This window comes from Sciurus carolinensis, chromosome 14 (assembly GCF_902686445.1).
Source record: "Sciurus carolinensis chromosome 14, mSciCar1.2, whole genome shotgun sequence".
NCBI classification, from domain to species: Eukaryota; Metazoa; Chordata; class Mammalia; order Rodentia; family Sciuridae; genus Sciurus; species Sciurus carolinensis.
Window position 1 is genome coordinate 56,251,285 of NC_062226.1, and position 18,505 is coordinate 56,269,789.

The 18,505-nt window shown below is 33.8% G+C and overlaps 1 protein-coding gene across 7 annotated transcripts in view; it reads left to right on the plus strand.

The window, feature by feature from the left end:
* The window catches only part of Nfib (nuclear factor I B), a 214,947-nt gene that overhangs the window by 164,806 nt on the left and 31,636 nt on the right, over nucleotides 1–18,505 (plus strand). For all 7 annotated transcript variants that reach the window (XM_047524578.1, XM_047524579.1, XM_047524581.1 and 4 more), the window contains exon 7: nucleotides 14,568–14,702. In XM_047524578.1, coding sequence (XP_047380534.1) covers nucleotides 14,568–14,702 — 135 coding nt within the window. The remainder of the gene's footprint in view (nucleotides 1–14,567; nucleotides 14,703–18,505) is intronic.

Sequence of the window (18,505 nt, forward strand, 5' to 3'; positions counted from 1 at the left end):
ATCTAACTAAGTCCTCTTGGCAAGTTTTTCTGAAGTTGTAATATATTTGCAAGACCTGGAGATTTATGATAATTTTCTAAACATTCTCATTACTAATATAGTCTTAAATGTTGTAATGAATTTCAATTTGCATTTTGTAGAGATTTATAAGTAATTTTAGATATCAGATAAGTTAAGGCAAAGGGCTTAAGGGAACCCTGGATGCTAGTGAGTGATAATGCCAGTTTATTATCATAAGCTCAATCAAAAAAATAAATAATAGTAAAAAAGAGTGTGATAGCATCCTGATAGAACCACTAGCAGACACCAGCATCACTTATTGTGAGTTTAAGGAATATTAATAGATAAGCAAGATAGAAGAGTAGTTAACTAAATTTAGAAAATTCTATTTTAACAGAATTTAAGCTATTTGTCATTCATGAATGAAATTATAAAATATTTAACACACTACTGTGTACTGTGATTATCCAGGAGTGACTGCTAACTGAATGAACATGTTTATTAAATTTGTGACTTCAGAACCTTTTATTTCCGTGGAAAAATCCACAGGGAACACAAGGTTCAGATGTTGGGAAACAGTGCTCAAATCCAGCCTCATCTGATAAATGACATAACCTGGAGGTTTCTCCTGGGCTATGGGAGCAGAGTGCATAAGTGACTTTCTCAGAGGTTGAGTGACTGCTGTCTGGGAGCCACTAGCATTCCGTGGGGTCCTGGAGAACAGCAGGGCAACAGTAACCTTGCTGGAAGGACTTTTAAACCTGCCTTTGTGGAGCGGGTCAAACAACAATTCCTTAAATTCCTAGAGTTCATATCACAGGATCAAGTAGCAAATGTCCAATTTTTGAGCAAGAGGTAAAACAGAGATACAAGTCCTTTGGAGGGGGGGCAAATAAATGTGAAGAGCTGGTTTGAGTTTAATATATAAGTACAATTTTTAAGTTTCCTAGTTGAGCTTCTTTTTACAAAAAAATCAGAAGTCTAGAATTTCCATGTACTTCATGACATTGGAAAAGTAAACTTCAGGGTTACTTCCACCGGGGTGTATATTATTCTCTTCAGCTACACTGCTAACATTGAAAAAAAAAAATCATATGAGCATCTTTGAAGCAGAAGGAAAACATTAAATTGTTGGTGAAGGCTTTCATCAGAATTCCTTATGTTGCCTGCTAATTAACAAATATCTGTCCTCATTTCATGTGATCTGATTCTGGGTGGGGCAAACTAGTGTATATATTTGAAGGGTCGATACTGATTAATATGGAAAAGCTGTACTCACTTATATCTGTGCTCTGGAGCCTTAATTTGAAAATACAGCATTTTTAGAAAAACCAAAATAGCAAATTAGTATTTGCTAATAACTTTCTTTGTAATACTGGGTCTCTGGACTGATGGAATACAGATTAAAATAGGAACATCAGAAATCCAGTGGAGACTGTCACAGTGTGTCATACAGAGTTCCATGGCATAATAAAAGGTTTTTATTTCAAATCCTTTGATTTCATGTGTAAGCTTATTTTGCAGTAGTTTGGAAAACAGGTGTGTTTTTTGTTGTTAGAATATCAGTATCATATATAGTAGTGAGACATAATTCAGACTCCTTATTTTACAGCTAGGCAGTCCAAGGATCAGAGAGGTTGTCTTGTCCAGTGTCTAGGTAACTAATTGCAGAGCCTAGGTTTTCTTTTTTAAAAGCTAATGTTTTCTGTTATACTATAATCTCCCTAGAGAATCGGTAAGTAAACTTATCTATGTAGGGAGAAGTAGACTAACAGAATTTACCACCACTTCACAAGTCTCAGTAGATGGACAGTTTTCCTTAAAAGCTTCATGGTAGAGTGTGTTAGACCTTGCAGAACTAGAATGGGAGAACTGAAGTGAAATTTTTCATTTTCAGAGTTCTGAAAAAATTGTCAAAACAAAAAACTCAAGATGATATATATACAGGTATATATACATTTATATTATACTGTTTTTACAATGATTCATATATATAAATATATTTATATGTATTTGCATAAATACATATTTGATACATATTTATATATACTTATACTGCTTAAATACATATAAATATCTTATATATTTATATATAAATATATGAGCAGTTATGAACTAAAAATATTGCAAATAAGAATGCTTTTGATGGATAAATGTGGAGAAGAGCTAATGTAAAATGAATGGCTAAGCTCAATTTTTGAAAGTTTTTGCTATGGAAAGTAGAGAAAAATGTAAATTGTAGAACATGTACCTCACCTAACTGTTAACAATATTTTGCCAATCTTAATTCATTTTCTGTCTTCCAGCTTTTAAAAACTATTTTTAAGTGGATTATGCCATTTGCATATAAATATTTCTAACAAAGAATTTTTTACATACAGTACCATTATCAATTTAAAAAATATAATAGTTTCTTAGTATAACCCATATAAGTTCTAATTTCCAAAAAAAAAAAAGTTCTAATTTCCCAGACTATCTTGAAGGTTATTCTTTTGAATGAGAATTCAGACATAGTCTATGTATCTATACTGTTTACCCTATACTGGCTACCTTTTCCCTTTTCCTGTATCATTAATTTGTTGAAGAAACCACATAAATTTAAAATTGTGTTCAGCAAGTACATGTAAATGAGGTAAACAAGATTCTGTTGCTATTTGTGGCTACCGTTTATTGAACACTTACAGTCAGGTGATTAGCTAAGTTTACATTTATTTTTGTTTTTAAAACCTGTTTAAAATTCCATTTTACAGCTTATTAAACCAATCATTATCCGTGCTGATAATGCTTAGAGTTTTCCCAGGTGTAAGATAACAGTGTTAGATACTGAAGTTCCTTAGTGTTCCAACAGTGTAGATTTTTAGATCAATTGCAGTCAAGGAATTTTATAATTTTCAATAATTCCTAATCCAAAAATCAGAAACTTTTTGGGCACCAACATGTTGCCACAAGTAGAAAATTCCACACCTGATCTCACGTTTTGGGCTACAGACTAAATGCATGTACACTAAAAAATGTAGTATAAACCTACCTTCAGGATATGTATAAGGTGTATGTGAAATTTACACCTATCTCCAAAGATACCTCATTATGGGGGCTCCTATCCCTAAGATATCTAATTATGTATATGCAAATATTCCAAACCTTGAAAAAAATCTGACGTCTAAAACACTTCTTATTCCAAGCATTTTGTTTAAGGGATACCCATCCTGTCCTCAGCTAAGCTTTCATTAACATGGAACTTTTTGAAAATTCAGAAGGTTTACCATTTCTTAAATTACCTTTTAAATGTTTATTTTAAACACTCTGATTGAATAACAAAATAATAAGACTGTTTATGTACTTGCAGGCACCGTATATTTTACCTTATACCTGAGGAATGTACATTTCTCAAAAGTGCATGTCCTGTCCTGCACCGTTCTGTTACAACAAATGATTGATAGAGATTGAGTTATTATAACAGAACCTTGTTATGGTATCAGTGTCTCCTACTTTGAAAACAAATGACTCAGCCAGACGGCAACATTTATTTTTCTCTAAATGACTAGGGACATAGCAATAGGAGACCATTATCCTGTGACAATATTCTATTTCATTGACATTATCTCACAAATGTAATTGGTCCATTACTAAATAGAGGTTTTGTTACTGATCAATTTCATGTGATTTCTAAAACCATTAGGATAATAAATATGCCATCGTAGTAATTTCATTGACAGGATGTTCTTTTTTTTTTCATCATTTACATTTGTTGGAGGAAAAATACAGATTTAGGTTGAGCTTAAACACTACAATTTATGCCAGTTTTGACTACTTTTCCATTAAGAGAAACAGATCATGATGCAGAGTAATCATATTTGCATTGAACTGTTAAACTGACAACCTTCAAATTTTCATGATTTTTTTTCTGCCTTGCTAAACCACATCAAATCATAATTGTTCTCAAGCAATTAGTTACTACCTTAGTTTAATGATTTTATTTGAAATAAGTTCCAGATCATTTCTAGGACCTTCCTGTAAACTCACTGAAGTAACACATGAGTTAAATCAACCCTAACTGTTAGTAGTGTGGGCAACAACAGCCTTAGTATAACAGAAACCTTGAGATGTCTAGTAGCATAAATGTTTCTAAATGCATGGCTTTTTCCCAAATGTTCTCCTCTAAAAACTCATCTGTAATCTTGTTAAATTAGAACTCTTCCAGTATCTTTCTGACTTTTACAGTTAAGGTTACGGTATTGATTTTATTTTATAGTCCATGGCTCTCAGATGCTTAACACTAATAAGCCTCCATAGCTAAGAGGTTTTCCCCAGAGGCAGGGCGAATAGCAGCTATTTACCTATGCTGATGTTTAATAAGTGACTAAAATATACTCCCAATCCTGCATAATTGTTTGGTGTTTTTTTTCCCCTTTCAAATTACATTTACTGACATTACTCAAGACACTTTATCATTGTCTGTCTATTAAAATGAAATTGCTAACGGACAAAAGCATTTTGAAATGTTTTTAAGAAGCAGTTTCATTTGTTCATTATTATTTTTTTTTTAGCACTGTTCTTCATTATTCAAAGGATCTTTTTTTTTTTAAACTGTCTCAGAAAGGTGTTTGTGAGCTTCAAAGGGGTTTGAGCTTTAACTTTGTATTGGGTGTAGGTGTAGCCTGGAGACCTTTTTTATAGAGATGTGATAAAAAAGAGACTTGTAGTAACGTGCTACTTAACTGTGCTTAGGTTAAAACATACTGCAAGAGAGAAACTTCAGCCATCATAAAATGTTTCAAGTTGCTGAATAATACAGTAATACACTCAAGATAATTACAATGAGATAACTCAATGTTTAAAGTAGGAATCCATTTATTTAACACAAAGACTACCATACTTTCTCCTTTAAGAGAACTGATTTCATTTACAAAAATTAAAAAATGGTTGAGAACTCCAATTGAAGATGACATCTTATCTCCTCTAAATGTAGCTTGCCATTTTCCTAGAGTTATTTTAGAGTGTGATAAAAGTAAATATATATGCACACACACACACACACATATATATATATATGTATACACACACATATATGGAGCTACTTTCTTAAGACGGCAGCTAATTATTTTTTGAATCATCTGGCATCACCATCAAACTACTGTAGTGGGATTAAGTCCATATGTCTTGTTATAACATTCAGAGCTTTTTGTTAACTTGAAGTGTGTGGGAAGGACATATTCATATTTGCCACACAATCACAAAATTTTATATCTAAAAGTATCCTTAGAAACAGATATTCATTCTCTTTTCCTCATTCTATTTTCAATAAGACATTGCTTTATCTTTAGCCAGCTAAATTGCAAGAGTTACTTTTAAGCATGTCTGTTTACCTCTTTGCAGCACAAGGTACTTTCTTCAAATGGTATAATGTTGGACACATAACAAGATCCAGTATTGTCAACCCAATATTGGGAATTATTTATAATATTCTATAGGGCTACAAGCAGTGTTTTTATCCCCGAAATATGTATTTTATAATTCATTATGATGAATGTAATAGTTATTTGTGGGGAATTTGGAAAATTCATCTAATATAAATAAGAATAAAATTACTTATAAATCCATCACATGGATATCACTCCTGTTGATATTTGACTGATTAACTTCTGTTAATATGAGACTCTATCATGTGAAAGTCAGTTTTTCTGATTTTTTTCCTCTTCATTTTCTATGTATTCAATTATGATTCCTGTAATTTTTCACTGATTTGGGCTTCTGAAATATACTATTGTTATATATTTTTTTCTTTCACTTACAGTATAATGGCATTTTATCATATCATTTGGTTTCTGCTTTATAATGACTATATAATATACCATCTTTGGCTATACTGTAATTTTTGAATATCTACTTCACTCATGGATTTTTAAAGTAATTTTCTGAACTTTTTATATTATAAAATTGCAGTGGACACTATTGCTCACAAATCTTTGTGCCTAATCTTATTAGTTCATTCCTGTCTATTCCTTTTCATCAAATAAAAGTTTGATGAAATTTTGTGAAAGGAATAATTACATTCCTACTGTAGAATTACTGAGTTAAATCTTATGTCCATTGCTAAGGCTTTTGATAAATATTGACATAGAATCCAGAAAAGTCTTATCAATTTACATTCCCACTAGCAGTACATGAATGACTTAACTCCCCCATCATATGAACAATAATTTAAATGTAGCATTTGGCTCTATAAGAAATTTTGAAGCATGTCCTCTGAACTGTGTTTATAGAACAGTCCCTATGGCCTTGGACTCCATCATTGCATCTCTTTCTTGTCATTTATATTTCATTTAAGCCACCAGGGATCATACCACATCTTCTCTCTCCATGTGCCTGGCTAGCTCCATTATACTGTGAAGGAAATGGAGAAATTGAATTAGTACCTAGGGGATAGTGCAAAGCTTTTAAATAAAGGCATAGTCTTCTTGGTTTCTCTCTCTTTTCTTCCTCCTCCAGGGTACACTCCCTGACATCAACCCTTTACCTATGGATGAAACTTGCTAAAGTAAAGATCATTGTCAATCTCCACAGGGAAACCACTAAAAATATATATACATCAAAGCTTTGGGCTGGGATCTGAGGTAACAGGCAGGCAAAACAAGAGACTCTGCCTTAAAGTAGCCATGATAATTGTAATATTTCACATCACATTAATACCAGTGTAAATAACCTGTAACTTTCCTCTCCTCAACATTATCTACCCCAAAGCAAAAACAGGAAAAGAAACCCGGATCTCTTTCAGCATTTCATTGGCAGAGTATCTTCTCTGCCTTCTCCTTGTCCTCTGGGCACAGAGCCCAAGCTGTTTCCTTGCCTCAAGATTGACTCTAGATTTGTGACCCAAAGCAAAAGATCAAATTTCAGCTCAAAAATTCATCCTGTACACTTGATTTGGTGGCCTCTCATTTATTTTAAATGACATCGTTTTATGCAGATAGTTCATCTTTTTTATATTGTCTTCCAGCTTCTACTCAACATATTAATGGGAAACAGAGTACCCCAATTTACCCAAAGCTCATTTTCACTTTTAATGCTGTGCATCCCTTGGACATTTTGAATGGAGTAACAGAAATGTTGACTGCCTTTGTCTTCATCCAACAATGAATTTGGTCTCTGTAGAGATTCTCAATTTTCAGAGATTTTGTAAAACCATAAACTCTTTTTTTTTTTTGGGTGCTGGTCTTTTTTTTTTTTTTTTTTTTTTGGGTGCTGGGGATCGAACCCAGGGCCTTGTGCTTACAAGGCAAGCACTCCACTGTCTGAGCTATCTCCCCAGCCCCCATAAACTCTTTAAAAACCTATAAAAGTCTAAAACCTATGAAAGCCCAAACAATAAAGAAATCTGGAAAACTATGCCCAAAACTATTGACAAGTATGACTTATCAATGTAATTGTAATCTTGTTGTGTCCTCTCTGAGCTAAATGTTCCCACATATGTGCTTTCCTCCTCTGGTATGTGTCATATTCTGGTCTCTATCATACCAGAGGGTCAGTTAACAAAAGTTTCCCAACTAGCTGGGCATGGTGGCACACACCTACAATCCCAGTGGCTCTCAGGAGCCTGAGGCAGGAGGATCGCTAGTTCAAAGCCAGCCTCAGCAACTTAGCGAGGCTCTAAGCAACTTAGTGAGTCCCCATCTCTAAATAAAATATAAAAAGGGCTAGGGATGTGGCTCAGGGGTTAAGTGACCCTGGATTCAATCCCCAGTACCCTGTGCTCCAGAAAAACGTTTCCCAACCGTTTCTATTGCACCTTGATTTTTCTTCTGGAAAATAAAAAGTGGGGCAGGAGGTGGTAATGGTGATCCTGCAAAATGTTCTGCAGCTTAATAATGTGAAAAACAGATATTTTTAATAATGATGATAGATTTTTAAGCACTCAGCAATAAAACAAACCTTAAAGTTAAATACTAGTAAATAAGATAAGCCAGCAAATGTTGACTTGTATTTATATGGTCTGTTTAAAGATGTTTTTAAGTATGGCTTGTAAATAAGGAAGGTAACTTAGGAAAATCTAAAAGAATTGGACTTTTAAAATATTTTGAGACGATTTTACTTCTTTGTTAGCTAGATAGGAATATGTTTGTGGTTAAATCATAAGATTGGCATGGTTGTTAGTATATTTTAATTCAGTATTATGGTATGCTAAAAATAATAGCTTCCAGAGATTCAAGATTTCTTGTATGCTCTTACATAATTAATTCGAAGCAGTTATAAATTATAAGGGTTATGGGGAAGAAGCATAGGAATTATTGTAGGAAGAAAATTATGTTTTCTGTGTAGGCTATAGAAATCTGATTTGTAACCTTAATCTATGCAAACATATTGGAAAAGCTAACATATTGCTCCACTATATGTGAAAAAGGAGCAGGTGTCCCAGACAGGCAGGTGTTAAGGTGGCTGTTTGAGCTTGCCCTAGATCACTAGTTGACTTCAGTGAAGTTCCACTAACAGGTGGCTAACTGATTGGAGTGCCATGTGACATTTATCCCGGGAGCGACTTGGATGACAGGCTGCTACAGACTGAGGAAGGGGTCTTTGCTTTGATGAAGAAATTGCCAAAACTCATGTCTCATTAGTGTTTCCTAAGGTTCTTTGGAAGTGAACAACAGTTTAATTAAGGGCTGACGTAAACACGTTTCTGCACACTTTCCCTGCAGCATTTTATCACATTAGAATTGATCAAAATTGTTGCCTTGGGCTGACTTGAGCAGATATACATCTGGAGCGCCATTTGTGCAAGCTGCCGATGAGTGGAGTACATACGCTGTGTTCCACTGCAGCTCTCTTCTTTTGTAGATGAAATTACCTTGTTGGGAGATGAGTTGATCTAACTCTTTATTTGGGTAAGCCTTTATCTCTTTGAAGTGATGCTGTGAAATGAATGACACATCAGGGCTTAGGATGTATATATGTTACAGTGCCAAAAGAAAATCAGAGCATAGCTAGTAACAATCATAGGATAACTTGCTTTTGCAAAATACTTATTTAAAGATAAACTTAAATCTGGATGAACCAACTTCTGTCAGTAGCTTATTTGAATTTTTTCTTGGTTGGTGATCTATTATTCTATATTTCACTGTACAATTGTTTTGAAAGTCATAATTAATTGTCCATGTATAAATCTGAGCACAGGTGTGGATGCTGAAAAATCGCACCATCAATGTGAACCTTTTAAAAAATATTAGCCTCTCTAATCCTCTGTCATTAAGACTCCTTCTACAGTATACCATTATTGCAATTGCTTTTGTTTAATGAACTTTTGTCTTTAACATCTACCTTCTCTCCTGACTAGAAGCCTCATCAGAACAGGGTCCAGGTAGTCTTGCTTACTTGCTAGACCCTTATTCATAGCCATAGTTACTCTTATTTTTTGGACACTTGGTAGTTGATTTTGATTTTTTTTTTTTTTTTTTTTTTTTGCTTTACATTCCACTCTGTCTCATCTGGAGACTTTTATTCATGAAACACGTTTTAAGGTTCACTGGCTATGGTTGTTTTGTCTTCCTATACCATTAGCTATCACTTCACTATATAGTTTCTTGCTCATGTGGGAGATTATAAAATATGCTACCTAGACCTAGGGCCTGTTTTACCTCTTCCACTTTTCTTTCAATCCTAGAGTATTTTTTCATTCTCTTTCCAAGTAGTATTATCTTCTAGTTTCCACAACTTTTTGTGTCTTTGATAAAAATCATCTTCCATAGAAGGTAATCAGTTGTTTTTTATTTGTTTGTTTTGTTTTGGTACCACGGATTGAACTCAGGGGCACTTAACCACTGAGTCACTTCCCAGCCCTTTTTATTTTTTATTTTGGGACAGGGACTCACTAAGTTGTTTAGGGCCTCGCTAAATTGCTGAGGCTGGCTTTGAACTTGTGATTCTCCTACCCCAGTCTCCTGAGTAGTTGGAATTCTAGGCATCCGCCACTGTGTCCAGCTGATAGTCAGTGTTTTGAAAAGAGTCTATATAAAGGATGGAACAAGTAAAAAAAAAACTAATGAAAAATCACCCAGCAATTTAAGATTTAAACACAAGGTTATTAATGAAATCTAGAGCTCAAACTTTCCCAGAAGGGGTTACTTGAGGAGAAAATAAGTTTGTTCAATGGATTAAATATTGTTCAGCCTAGAATAAGAGTATAAAGATACAGTTTTTCCAACCTAAAGGAAGGTCATAGACAAGGAAGGGCAGAGAGTTACAAGCACATTCCTCCTGCCCCCTAAGAGGACTGTATGACAATTAGCTAAAGTTTAAATAAAATATATTGACAAGGAAAAAGTTATACTAAAATGTGGCACCATGACAGATCTTAATATGAGAAAGATACTATTTGAGGAATATAATTTCAAGTAAAGTTTTGGTAGTAGACCATGATGAGGAAGACCTGAAGGAGACTACTAGAAAGAACATTCTTGATTCAACTGTGTGTGAATGGAGAGGCCTAGTGAAATTTACAAGAACAGAAAAGAATCAAGTTTGGGGAAAGTTTTTCCATTCTGAAACCACTGCACTTACACTTCATTTCTTTCTAAATAGAATTTAAATTTCTTTCCTTCTTATCAGCCATTAGCAATTCCTGCCTTCTTCCTACCAACAGAAATATCAGCTAATTCCTTTCTTACCATCTTGCTTCTCTCTTCAACTTCCTTATCTTATGTATTATTCAACTTATGCATTATTATTTATGTATTATCATTCAACTTATTATATATTTATGTATTACTCAGTTTTATTATTCAGCTTATTTTTACTTTAATCTGTTTATGTATTATTCTTCCTGCTTGAAGGACAGCAGATTGTGCATAGCATGGCCCTTGTTTTTCTTCACAGAAAGGGCACTGAAAATCATCTCTTCTATATATTTATTCCTCAAATTTTTTTTTTCTGTAGCATAGGAGTGCTTTGAAAATAGAAATGATATCATTTTTTAGGTTAGAAGTCTATTAGATGCAGAATTTCAAAACAAAATTAAAATCCAAACAGTACTATTTGGGTTCATGGTTAAAACGTAGTGGCTAGCAACTCTACCCTTGATTCCCCCACATAATTGACCTTTTATTCTCTCTTCAGTCCAGAGAGTTGTTTTGCTCTTTGAGAGGGGATTCACTTTTGTGTCTCTGCAAGTACTTAGCATAGTGCCTTTTACATGCTGCGTAGCAGTATTTCTTTATTGACTAATGGGCCCAGAATTAATTTCATTTAATGGGAAAACAAAAGCAATGGAGCTCACATTCTGGTTCACCATTCTTTACCTGTTTCTAAAGCAGAGCCTTTTAGTTTGGCCAATGGACCTTCCCATTTTTATTTTTACTATTCTAAGTTACTTTGACTGTTTAAGAAAGACAGCTGTGGGCCTTTTACATTGTGAACAGTGAATGTCATTCTGTTTCTGCCGTGCTGGCCTCTGTAGTCTTCGTGTGTTCTGAACATGAGGGTATTCCAGTTGTCAGGTTCGAGCTTGAAAGAGGACCAGAAAAATAAACAGACCCATAACAATTACCCAGTAAAGTCAAGTGAATCATTTTGGTCAAGAAAATTTCAAAATTTTATAAATTAAAAATTACATAGTTGCCTTTATGCTTGAACTTCTGTACAGACATCCTTGATTTACATGCCCTCTACACAAAGGAACTCCTGGGAAGTTGACTGGGTTTAATGAACATTCTGATATAGTGGCAGTAGCTGGAATTGCCTTAATTCAGAAATGACATAACTTTAAAAAAGAAAAAAAAAAACAGGAAGAAAGAAAAGAAATGACATAACTACAATGACACTGTTCTGCTTCCCAGGCTCTGATTGCACTTATTTTTAAATGATATATATCTTGCTATATTATTTATATTAAGGAGTTTTTACAAACTGATCTATACAGGTTTATTTTATATGAAATTTGTATTTGAGCACAGGTAAGCATAAGCATGTCAATAATAAGTTACCAGTTCTTTTCCTAAGAGTTAATTTCAAATTAAATATTCAGAATGTAAACTTACGGTATCATCCCTACTGTAAGGAGTGAAATGGAGTCTACATAGCTATGGTTTAATTTCCAGTAGGCAAAACCTGTATTTGTGTTATTACTACTTAAAATCTTAGACCTTAAAGTGAAATGTGTTATTTTTTTTAATTTTTTTTTTAGTTATAGATGGACATGATACCTTTATTTTATTTATTTATTTTTATATGGCACTGAGAAGCAAACCCATTGCCTCATACATGCTCAGCAAGCACTCTTCCACTGAGCCACAACCCCAACCCATGAGTGTTATTTTTTGATATTTTGAAAATAACTTAGCTGAATAACTTGACTTCCTTTTTCTATTATTTAAACTTTGGTTTATTAGTTTTTTTCTTTATATCTATAGCAGCATTAATTGCTGTGGTTTTATAAGCAGTTTCTTTCATTTTTCTTTTTGAGAAAGAAAAGGAAAGAGTTCTTTGACTCATCAAAGTTCCAATAGGTTAGGTGCAGCCAGTTAGTTACAAATTATATCTTACAGCTACAAGTGCACCTGTCACTTTTTGTGGACTGTGACATCTACTGTCTTTAGGATCATAGCCATTCTGCCAGCAGGATGAAAACACATATCTAACTTTATTGGATGTCTTTCCTAGAATTTAGGTAATTTTTCAAATGATAAAATCACAGTTATAACTAGTTTCTCACCTTGATAGCACTATGAGATCTTTATCTTTTCTCATTAAAAACATTCCTAATTGAAAACGCTAATTGTATATATTTATATGTGTCATGCAGTTTCGATTTTTTTCCCTCTTCTAATAAAGATTTGTTTTAAAGATATGCACAGAACTATTTAGAGGTGAAATTTTATGATATCTGGGATTTGCTTCAAAATAATGCAGCGGGTAGAAGTGTAGAATGGAGTAAAGATGAAATAAGATTGGCCCTGAGTGGCTAATTGCTGAAGTTCAATGATAGGTTCAGGAGAATCTATTAGTATCCTATGTATTTGTGCATATATTTAAAAATGTTATAACAAAATACATATTTTATAGTTCCTCTCATTGTTAGAACATTTTAACAAATTTGTAAACCTCCATAAAAATCAGCATTAATCAAGATGTTAAACTCAGGGTCATCTCTCCTACTAATGAGAGGTTCCTGCTGAATTCCCTTTTCCAACTAACTGCGTGATGCAATCTCATAGTCACCTGAGATGGTGACCTTCCACATTAGTTATTCATTTAACTGACTTAATCTGTTTAATTATGGATTGCATTACCTTTGTCCCCACTCTTTTTTCAATCTCTCATGATCTATCTTTTGGCAGTGTTAAATATCTAGAGAATGAATGAAGGAAGCCTTAAATACAGCACATTGTACACTATATTGTAATTCAGTTTTACTTCCACTGGATTTTAAGCTTTGTAGAAGATGAAAGTAAATACAGTTTGCCATTTGTCCCAGAAACTGGTTCAGTGTCTGGTATAAATTAGGCCTTCTATAGTAATTATGGAATGCATGTATTAATAATATATCTTCTTTTTAATGGACCTCCATGATTTCTGGGTCCATTGTGGATAATCCATCCACCATGTAGTTTCTGGAACAATTGCTCTCAACTGTAATTGCAATCATATTTTACCCATCCATAGCATCTCCCCCATCAGGGTAAGCACTCAGATAGGAAGTACAGGAAACCCACAGCCCTTCATTGTGTGGTCCTGCCTGTCACTTCTCCCCTTCATCACTCTATTTCCCAGTCCACAGGCTACTTGGACTTCTTGCATATTTCATACCTCCCTTTTTTGGAACATGTCCTTTCTGTTGATATTGCCCCATCCACATTTTTTGAAAATGGCACCACTGGGGATGCCTCCTTCACCTGGGGAGGCTGAGGTGATTGTGGTCCCTGCACTGAGACTGGGGCTACAGCAGCAGATGCCATCACAACCATCTTCACTGACAGTGAGCATCCCTAGGGCAGAAATTACTTTTTATTTTTCTTAACATCTTCACTTTATCTGGCAAGTAGATGAACCCAATAAATATTTGTAAAGTGAGAAAATTAAGAATTATTTTATTTTTTGCTAATCAAGCAAATGAGTTTTCATAAAATGTCAAATGCACGATATATTTACCAGCATACCCAAAGGTGTTTTTTTTTTTGGCTGGACACCAGATTGTCCTTTATTTGTTTTCACAGTGTAGTCAGCTGGTCAACTCCTGAATCATATAACTCAAAGAAAAAAATGTGAGGTAAAGAAGACTTTTATGTGAACCAAAGGGCTAACAGAAACATGATACTTAGATTTTTCAGAACTTCAAGTTTTCTTTAGTAGTGGGAATGATTCTGATGATAATCTGATGATAATCTAAATAAAAATTTTGGTTATTTTCAGTAGAGAATGTTTGACCAATATTTTAAAGTTCTAACACAGTTGGATTTTTGTAAGAGCCAAAGCACAAAAATACCAAAGTGGCTGGAAAATGAAATTTCTTGTTATGTTGAGATGAACCTTTGTCACTTAAGAAGGTCACGCAGCTTGAATTTTTCCCTCATCTTTTCCAGATATGTCTTCTCCAACTACTATGAAGAAACCTGAAAAGCCATTGTTCAGCTCTACATCTCCCCAGGATTCTTCCCCAAGATTGAGCACTTTCCCCCAGCACCACCATCCCGGAATACCTGGAGTTGCACACAGTGGTAAGGAGAAGCAGTCCTTTGTTCCTAGGGCTCCAACCCTTAGGGATAGAGCGAAAGTTCATAGTTATAGCTATGGTGACCATGCTTTCTTAACCCAAAGGGGATAGTCACGATCCCATAAAATGGTTTTTCTTATCAGTTTGTGAGAAAATATTATCACAGTTATGCAACTTAATAGTATTTATATGTATACTTTTTCCTTACATATACCTTATTGGAAAGCTTATGATCAGAAGAACTTAGAAAAGTAGAATACATAGGTATCTTAACTAATTTCAGAATTGGTCCTAATTTTATATATTCTACTAAGAGAAAGTTGGATTTTTCAACTACATTTCTTAGAGTTGTTTAAAAGGCATTAAGATACATAGACATTATCTCCTATACACATGATTATTTACTTTTTGGAAGCGAAATTAATAAGAAAATTAAAGAGGTACTGTTCTATGACAACTAGCACACTTAGTGTTATGTCCCATATCTTAATCTAAATGAGAAAAGATATCCAATATTTCATATTTGTATTTTAACCAACAATCAATAGTAAGTCTTCTTTCACAAATTAAAAATGATATATAATTAGTAATCAATACTATATACATAATTACATAAGTCCTAGGGAGGAGGAGATTGACAGTTTTAATATAACTGCAAAGTTTTATGTGTGTGTACGTAGATAGATAGATAGAGACAAAGTTATATAGATATATATTTTCAGTCACACTCATTATTTTAGTACAATTAGGCAATTCCTTATTCTTCAAAATAATCATGTTATCTTTCAAAGTAATTCTTACTCAGAGAATGTAGCATCTGCTCAAATAAAGTCCTTAGGTTTAGTTTGTAAGTATATGTTGATATTTATTGTTGTTTATTGGCCTTTGTTGTTATCAGTAAGGAGGTTATGAAGTTGAGAGAGAAATATATAAATTCAATGTGGTATAAGAATTTTTATATTTATTTTTTATACTACTGACATAAGTGAAAAAATCAGGAACTATTTCATTGAAATGTACATTGAAAGGTGTGTTCTACAAAATTAACTTAGAAGTCATATCTATGTATTGTGACACCTGATTAAAAATTCATACTGCTAACATGTGAAAAAAATTAAGCAATATTTATAGTTAAAGAAGCCTGAGAGACCTAGAATAAGCCTTCCACCTTGGTCCTTCATGGAATATTTACTAAGTATCTAACATATGAGAGTCTAAGCCATCTTGGTCACAAAAGACAGTTTCTGTCCCTAAAGGAGTTCATGGTGTAGTGGGGAAAAGAGAGAATGACGTCACTGACTGGCATCTAATCTGAACAGGACCAGAACCTTGGAAGAAGTTTAGATGCCAAAAAAAATGTATTCTGAAATAAGTGTGAAGGTTGAAGGAACAGCCAGCCCGAAGGAGGAGTGTTTCAGGCAGAGACCATAGCATGCGGCAATGCACCAGAGGTCACTGCAGCAAGAACTCCATATATCCAGCGATACTTAGCTTTTTTCATGCACCTAGAGATGAGGCCAAAGATTGATCCAAGACTGGCTTCTAAAGCACATGAGGACCATATGTATTTGTGACATTGTTGGGGCTTTATTTTGGAGGCAACAGGAAGAGAGATTTTTAGAGATTTCTCAGAAGTTATATAACTGTAATGATATTTTTTATTTATTTTTATTTTTTTTGAGGTACTGGGAATTGAACTCAGGGCCTTGTGCTTGCAAGGCTAGCACTCTACCAACTAAGCTATATCCCCAGCCCTGTAATGGTATTTTAAAAAAGTCATTCATATGCAACTGTTGGGGATGTACTGGTAGGAGTAAGACTGCAGGAAGGAAGACAATTAGAAAGACTTTGAAGTAAAATAGGTTGAGTGTGTATGTGTGTGCACAACATATTCATACATATACACACACCTATATATATATATATGCTTTCAAAAATATATGCTTTCAAAATGAAGGAAAATGGTATTTTTTTTTGCCTTGTGTTTTACAATTCTTCCCTTTTTCAAAGGACTAGAATGACTTTTATTGATATCAGGTAGACATTCTTACCTGCAATTTGATATATGACATTCTGTCCAGTTATATCAGGTCAGCACAATGCCAGATTGTCCAGAGATTTGAATTCAAGTGTGAGTTCTACCATTTCAGTTGCAAAGGGATCTCTTTCAGAACTGTGTCCAAATTGATCCCTAAACCCAGAGGACCCAAGATGGAACTGCATTTATATCTTTCAATGGTTTATGTACAGATGTGAGCAAAGACCATAGTTGAATTGACCAAGAATAAGATCACTTAGACACTAATTTAAAAGATGTCCAATTTTATTTAGAGGTTTGTATTTCTTTAAATTGAATTTCAAATGAGCATTTTTTTTAATTTTTTTTTTTTTTTTGATACTGGGGATTGAACCCAGGTCACTTGGCCACTGAGCCACATCCCCAGCCCTTTTTTATATTTTATTTAGAGACAGGGTTTCACTGAGTTGCTTAGGGTCTCACTAAATTGCTAAGGCTGACTTGGAACTCATGATCCTTCTGCCTCAGCCTCCTGAGCCTCTGGGTTAGGCATACACCACTGCACCTGGCCCAAATGGGCATATTTCTTAAATAAAGTAATACTTCAATAAGGAATTTCGCTTTAAAAAGTATACAGTTATTTTCTGAAATGCATCTCTTTGATAGAAGATGCTCAAACTTCAGTGCATGGAAAGATTATGTGGCACACATGCTAGTGCCTCACCCTTGCTGGTCCTTTTCTAGGGTTTCTGTGAGTAGGCCCAGTAATCTGCATTGTAAAAACAGTCCAGAGGATTCTAAGACCCAGTGCTCTGGACATTCTGGGAGCAAAGTTGTTACCATAAAATTGATTCTTCAATAATATACATTATTAATTTTCTTGTGTATTTTTAAAGTTTTCTTCGGTGGACATAAGCTATGTCCTTTAAAATGTTGGCTTTTTCCCCCTGCATACTTACAGAGCTGAAGATAGTCATTCCAGATGATTTTTATTTATAGGTCACAGAAAGGATTTATTTTTTTTATATAATTTGCTATGTTATTTCATAAAACATTAAACATTATTTGTGATTTCCTATAATTTGGATCAAAGTGTTAAATATAAATATACATTTAATCTTTACACCTAAATGTATTAGTTGGTTCTCTTAATTTATATAATTATTTTCCTCAACTTTATAAAGATAATGGTCATAAATTATACTTTCCCCATCTTTCAAACTTAATATTAAGTTAAAAATTAAACTGTCATTTATGATCATACTATTAAAAGGTTGTATTAAAATTAAACATTATACACATTACATGTTTTATATAGTAGTTCCCTCTATAAAGTTAGTATAAAATACATGGTTTATGGATAACATAATATACATACCTCTATGGACATTCAAATTTGCATTTCTGTAGGTTTTATTCTTGGGCTTACCTTAATATCTTTAAAGCTACACACAGGAAAAAAGTAGAAAGATAAATAGTTGCAGAATAGACTCTATTGATTTTGAAAGGAATATCTTCATAGGAGAAAGAGTTGCCAGGTCCTGTGTTTTAATGCTCAAAAGTATTTATACAATGACCAGGTAAATATTCATGACAGGCAACTTTTTAATTTTAATTGTTGGCTTCCCTTCTAAACAACTGCAAACTAGAATGTATAGGAAAATGATTTATTTGAAAGTATTTTGAATTTTAGTAGACAATTTGTAGGTCTCCTGCCCTATAATTAATGTTTTGACTTGGTCTGGACTTAGGGGACAAAGACTTTATAATCAAAGAATGTGTTTTTGATG